We start from the raw sequence: 6,693 nt of genomic DNA on the forward strand, positions 1-6,693 counted from the left end.
AACAAGATACAAAAAGGCCAAAATCCAGCTGCTATTTCTGAGATACTGGGAGCGAAAGCCAGGTACTGGGCATGATTGCTGCACGGGGCACCAGCGAGGGGGCGGGAGGCTGCCTAAGCCACACCTCTGGCCCGGCCCATGGATCCACCCCACTCTCACCCTTTATAAGACGAGCTAGCAGGGCACCTGGGACTTACTTTTGCTCTCTAGGGCTGCAGTATGAATCCCGCTAAAGCCTTGTCTGAACTGGTTGTCTGGCTTCTTATTAATTTCTGTAGATTAAAGAGTCCGGGGACCCTAGTTGGTAGTCTCGTTGGGCTGGCCCTGCAGTGGAGGAGTGTCTACACACCCGCTCCCCGCAGGGTTGCTCCCTCTGGTCCTGTCCACCGCTGGAGGGGCTGGGTGGGCCTTCCTGACCCTCTTCCTGTCTCCCAGCGTCTGCCCACATTCTCCAGCCCACAGGGTGGCTGCCCCAGGGCAGGTGGGCTGGGGCCTGGGGGCCCTGGTTGGGGGCAGACGCCCCCTCCCTGTGCTCATTCTTGGGCGCTGGGCTGGTCTCCCCTCACCCGCTCAGGGCCTTCAGCCCCGCCCACTCCCCAGGGGCTGGGGACCTGCCCAGCCTCATGGGTCTCTCCGTGCCTCCCCAGGTCAACTCTGTGAACTGCAACACCAGCTGGAAGATCAACCTGTTCATGCAGTTCCGAGACCACCTGGAGGAGGTGCTGAAAGGGGTAAGGACTGGGGACACCCCTTCCCCTGCCGCCCCACCCACTCCTGGTCCCCCTGCCAGCCTATGCCCACCTGCCGGGCACCCGGCTCTGCTCCCTGTCCCGTCCGTGCTCCACGCACCTCCTTCTCTGGCTCCATACCCCCTGCAGCCCCCCCCACCCCTCAGGGCCGTTCCCAGCTGCCCCAGCTGGCCTCTTCTCTGTCTCTGGCCTTGAAACCCCTGCTCCATCCGCTCCCAGTCCTGGCTGAGCTCACTTTGTTTTCTGGGAAGGGGCCGTGGGCACAGATCCTCTGAGCACTCTCTCCCCTCACCCACGCCTCTCCACAGTTCCAAGCCAAGCCCCCTACCCTCTGCCCCACGCCCTCTCCGTCAAAGATGCCAGGCTGCCTGGTCAGGGCCTGTGCCTGCCAGGGTGGGCAATCGAACACGCAGGGTTTCCCCTGCCCGTGGCCGCCCTCTGTGGGGGTGGGCTGGGGCTCTGTGTACCTGCTGGCTCTGGAAGGTGTCTAAGACGGGGCGGGGCGGGGGCTCGCCTGCTGGGAGGGTCCCCAGCCGCCCTGAGCCCACAGCCCGCCTGCAGGGAGACGTGGTGCGGCTGTTCCACGCGGAGCAGGAGAAGTTCCTGACGTGCGACGAATACAGGGGCAAGCTGCAGGTGTTCCTGCGCACCACGCTGCGCCAGTCCGCCACATCGGCTACCAGCTCCAACGCCCTCTGGGAGGTGGAGGTCAGAGCCCCGCCCCTGCTGGGTGGGAGGTCACCCCCCCCAACACACGCACACACAGCGTCCGTCTCCTCTGAGCCCCTCCGCAGCCAAGGGGCCAGAGAGGATCGCAGAGCCACCCTCCCAGAGCCCTCTGGGCCTGCAGTGTTCCTCCCATGCATTTCTTCCTGCCTCGCCCAGGTGGTCCACCACGACCCGTGCCGTGGAGGAGCTGGCCACTGGAACGGCCTCTACCGCTTCAAGCACCTGGCCACCGGCAACTACCTGGCTGCTGAGGTGGGTGGGGAGGCAGAGGGCATCCTGGGAGCCCCAGCCCCACATCCTGGGGGTGTGTAGACACTCCCAACAGGTTGATCTTCCACACATGCATGAGCGTGTGTGCCTGGCACACGCCTGCACGCAGACTCACATGTCTGTTGACTCTGTTTATTTGTGCTTATTTATCTATTTAACCGGTATTTGTAGTCATGCTCGGGTGATGATAAGTCTCACGGGTATGATGATGCTCCTGCTCTGTGCTAGCAGCTGTTCTGGGCCCTGGGGCTACAGCAGTGAGCTCGACTCCCAGCCCTGTTGCAGCTTAACATTCCGCATCCATCTTTGTCCATGACGCACAGGCTTGTGTGTATCAGGACGTGTGTGTGTGTGTGTGTGTGTGTGTGTGTCTGTCTGTCTGTCTGTCCATCCAACTGTGGGTCTGTGGAGGGCAGTGATCTTGTGGGTGTGTCCTCCAGGGCTGGCATGAATCCTGGGGCCGGGCTGGGCACCCCTGGGAGGGTAGGGGCTGCCTGCCCCAACCCAGGCTCGTTTTGGAGCGGGGATCATGTGGATAGCTCCCCATCTTGAATCTCTGAGCAGGAGAACCCCAGCTACAAGGGTGATGCCTCTGATCCCAAGGCAGCAGGCACGGTGAGGACCGGGGAGGGTTTGGGGGCCGGGGAAGGGTGACTGTGCGTGGCTCTGGGGTTGGGGGGTGGGGAGGCCATGAGACTCTGGGAAGCGGGCTGGAGGGAGAAGGCCTCTCGGGTGGGATCCTGAGAGGTTTCAGGGGGCCTGAGAGGAGGGACGGGCTCCTGCCTGAGTCAGGGTGCCCGCCCCCAGGGTGCGCAGGGCCGCACAGGTCGCCGGAACGCTGGGGAGAAGATCAAGTACCGCCTGGTGGCTGTGCCCCACGGCAATGACATCGCTTCCCTCTTCGAGCTGGACCCCACCACGCTGCAGAAGACCGACTCCTTCGTGCCCCGGTGGGTGGGCACTGTGGGCCTGGGGTTGGCGGGGGTTGCCTGGGCTAGTATCCGGACCCCCAGTACCCCCTGCTCCTCTGTCCTTCCTTGCATGACCCATCCCTCTGGAGATCTAGATCCGAGGCAGCTGTAGGGAGCTCACCGCCGCCGAACTTGGCATGTGCTGGGCCACGGGCCCTGCACCCTGGGTGCCGCCTTCTCTCCAGTGTTCTTTACAGCCAGTTGGCCTGGGGCTCAGGACACATTGGGTGCGGGGGACGGACTCCTTAACCTTTAAGGTCTTCCAACCTGGAGATTTTAGGATGGAACATCAGGAAGCTTCCTGGGTGTCAATCAGGCTTTAACATTGACCTCAGGCAGCTGACTTGGTCACTTGGCCCAGACATCCTCACCTGTGTAGTGGGATTATCGAGTTACCCATCAAAGGGCTGATGGGAGGATTACCCAATCCCTTATCTGCATCTTGAGGCCAGATGTACTTGGAGGTTCAGATTGTTTTTCATTTCTGAAAGGTAATTGTGTTTCACAATCAAAGACATGACTATTTCTGACGTGAGACGCAGGCATGTTGACACTGAAAGGGATAAATAGTGTAAATAACCTCATTTGTCCAAAGAATTTGGGTCCCGAGCTTGCGTGCACGCCTGGGCTCTTGGAGTGCGTGGGTCTGGGGAGAGCGGGCGAGGTGTGAGGGCCTGGGGTTTCTCTCCTCTGGCTCCTCACCTGGGGGGGACGGGCGCCCCTGGCCCACGGCCGCTGGCTGTGGAGGCAGGAGGAGGATGCAGGGCCGCGGGGGTTAGAGCCGGCAGATGGCCGGGAGGCACTGCGACGCGCTCCCTGCGCCCGGCCCTGACCCGCTGCAGGAACTCCTACGTCCGGCTGCGGCACCTGTGCACCAACACTTGGATCCAGAGTACCAACGTGCCCATCGATGTCGAGGAGGAGCGGCCCATCCGACTCATGGTGCGGGCCCTGAGGGCTGGGGGCCGGGCTGGGGTCCAGGTTGGTCCCGGGAGGCCCTGCTGACCTGTGTCCCTGCAGCTGGGCACCTGCCCCACCAAGGAGGACAAGGAGGCCTTCGCCATCGTGTCGGTTCCCGTGTCCGAGATCCGAGACCTGGACTTCGCCAACGACGCCAGCTCCATGCTGGCCAGCGCCGTGGAGAAGCTGCACGAGGGCTTCATCAGCCAGAATGACCGCAGGTGGGCTGCAGGGGCAGGGTTCCAGGGGCTCCCCAAGAGCCTTTGTCCTCCTGGGGTCGGCGTCTCATGGACGAAGGCGTCAAAGCAGAAGCCGGACGGGCTGGTGGGGTGATAGGCGGGGACTAGGCCCTACCGGGCCCTGGCTGACTTGGGGCCCCAGGCTCACCGCTCACATACTCCAAGAACCAGCTCTGTGATGGAGTCATCATTACCCCTGTTTCACTCATGATGGGATTGAGGCGCAGAGAGGTTCAGAGACTTCTCCGTGGTCATACAGCTAGTAAGTGGCAGTCAGGATGGAAATGAAGAGCCCTTCACACCAGACACCCCACGTGTGCCCTACTGGTTTTTCTCCAGATCGGAGTATCCTGGGATTCTCTGTCTAGAGGGCATTTTGGAATCCAGGGTGGATGGGGGCAGGGGTGTGCGTGGAAGGCAGCTCAGGGTGAGGCTGGGAGAGAAGTGGAAGTCAGGTGTCAGGCTGTGTGCTATGACGGCAGGGCTGGCTGTGGGGAAGGGGTGGTTGCCCCTGGGGGCACGTGAGGGGGTCCTCAGGGTGCCCAGGGTCAGCCCTTCACACTCCTCTTGCCTGGTGTCCCTTTGTGAAGGTTTGTTATCCAGCTGCTGGAGGACCTGGTGTTTTTCGTCAGTGATGTCCCCAACAATGGGCAGAACGTGCTGGACATCATGGTCACCAAGCCCAACCGCGAGCGGCAGAAGCTGATGCGAGAGCAGAACATCCTCAAACAGGTAGCCGCGCACACCTGGGGCTGGGCGGACCCGTGGCCAGCGAGCAGGACGTCTATTTTTTTTTTTTAATATATATGTATTCTCTTTATTTTTGGCTGTGCTGGGTCTTCGTTGCTGCGCATGGGCTGTCTCTGGCTTCTCCTTGGGGTGGCTTCCCTTGTTGCGGAGCGCGGGCTCTGGGGCGTGCGGGCTGCCGTAGTCGTGGCTCCCGGCGTCTAGAGCACAGGCTCAGTAGGTGTGGCTTAGTTGGGCTTAGTTGCTCCATGGCATGTGGGGTCTTCCCAAATCGGGATCGAACCCGTGTCTCCTGCATTGGCAGACGGATTTTTTATCACTGAGCCACCAGGGAAAGCTCATCTTTTTGACATAAGCCTGCCTTTTCACCTCTCCACCTGAGCTGTGGTCTCCCTTCTGTTTTCTCATCACTTCTTTAAACATTTTTTTTTAATTATTTTTTAAAAAATCTGAGGTGCGGTTGGTCTCATCACCTCTTCCTGCACTGTTACCATGTACCACCTCCGCCCTTAGTGCCCGTCACCTCGTTTAATCCTCCCGACCCAGGGGAAGTCTTCTTAATTATTATCCCCATTTCACCCTCGAGGCATGCAGAGGTTGGAGTCACTTGACCGAGGCCACAGCTTGGAAGCAGCAGGGCCAGGATTTTCATGCAGATGTCAGCTTGAGAACTTGTGCTTTAAACACTTTTTTTTTTTCCCCAAATTTTTATTATGAAAAATCTCCAATGTTGAGCAAGTATTGAAAGAACAGTACAGTGAACACGCATTCGTTACCACTTTGCCAGTCTGGCTTTCTATAACTCTCCGTCTCCACACCGCCCCTGTGTCCACGCATCTCAAAGGAGGGTGCACCTCACCTCTACACGTTTCAGTGTGCCTCTCCTAAGGGTAAAAGCATTGTTCTCTATAAGCAGAGTCTCACGACCACACCTAAGGAAACGAGCGACAATACCCCATCCGGACCAGCCTTCTGGGCCTTTCCCCAAATGCCTGTGTAAAGCTCTTTTTTTGGGCGGGGGGGGATCAGGATCCAACTAAGGTTTTCTCATTCTGGGTGATTCTGGCTCTTTGGTTGCTGTTCTATAACAGTTCTTCACCCACACCCAGTCCCCGAGTTAAACTTGTGTTTGGACAAGGCAGGCCTGCGTCTGATTCCTTAAGCTCTGGCCACCCGCTTTGGCTTGCCTTTTCTCTTAGCCTCAGACCCCTGAGCTGCAGCCACCCTCAGCCCTCCCTGCAGAGGCTGAGGCAGGCCCGGGACCTGAGCTGAGACTAGGACTCGCGGTGGGGAGGGGCCGGCCGAGGCCAGTGTCCTGGGGACTCCAGCCAGGAGAGGGGAGCGGGTGAGGGGTGGGCTGGGGCCATGTCCAGCTTAGAACCAGCTGGGGGTTAATGTCAGGGTGGCCTCCGGGCAGGGTCAGCGTGAGGCTGAGGGTAATGAGGGGTGCGGGCAGATGCGGGGCTTCTTCCTGACTCTCCGTGCTCCCTAGATCTTCGGCATTCTGAAGGCCCCATTCCGTGACAAGGGGGGCGAGGGCCCCCTGGTGCGGCTGGAGGAGCTGTCGGACCAGAAGAACGCGCCCTACCAGCACATGTTCCGCCTGTGTTACCGAGTGCTGCGCCATTCCCAGGAGGACTACCGCAAGAACCAGGTGGGCCGCCGCCGCCCGCTGCCCCCTGCCCGCCGGCTCCTGCACTCCGCTTTCTTTCACCCCGCACGTGCTCCCCAAGGCGCACCCCGCTGTGCCAGGCGCTGTCTCAAGGGGATCGGACTGTAGGCCGGTCCTCACGGCACACAGCCTGGCTCCGTCCTTTGAGGGACCTCACACTGGCTTTAACGTTCCACGGTGGCTGTCTTGAAATTCTTAATTTTTGAATAAGAATCCTGCTATTTCTTTTCTTAAAAAAAAAAAAATTACCTCTAGTTGAATTTATTGAAGTATAGTTGATTTATAATGTTTTAATTACTGTCATACGTCTGTGTTTCAGTTACATCTATGTTCCTTTTTTAATACTCTTTTCCACT

At 59.4% G+C, this 6,693-nt stretch overlaps 1 protein-coding gene across 1 annotated transcript in view; it reads left to right on the top strand.

Moving 5' to 3' along the window:
- ITPR3 (inositol 1,4,5-trisphosphate receptor, type 3) overlaps positions 1–6,693 on the top strand; it is a 69,438-nt gene that overhangs the window by 31,105 nt on the left and 31,640 nt on the right. Inside the window, 9 exon segments of the mRNA XM_010848717.1 lie at positions 648–731; positions 1,311–1,457; positions 1,635–1,730; positions 2,313–2,363; positions 2,556–2,698; positions 3,562–3,661; positions 3,740–3,900; positions 4,509–4,650; positions 6,158–6,319. Of these exon segments, the coding sequence (XP_010847019.1) occupies positions 648–731; positions 1,311–1,457; positions 1,635–1,730; positions 2,313–2,363; positions 2,556–2,698; positions 3,562–3,661; positions 3,740–3,900; positions 4,509–4,650; positions 6,158–6,319 (1,086 nt within the window).

Source organism: Bison bison, unplaced genomic scaffold (assembly GCF_000754665.1).
Source record: "Bison bison bison isolate TAMUID 2011002044 unplaced genomic scaffold, Bison_UMD1.0 scf7180017864270, whole genome shotgun sequence".
NCBI classification, from domain to species: domain Eukaryota; kingdom Metazoa; phylum Chordata; class Mammalia; order Artiodactyla; family Bovidae; genus Bison; species Bison bison.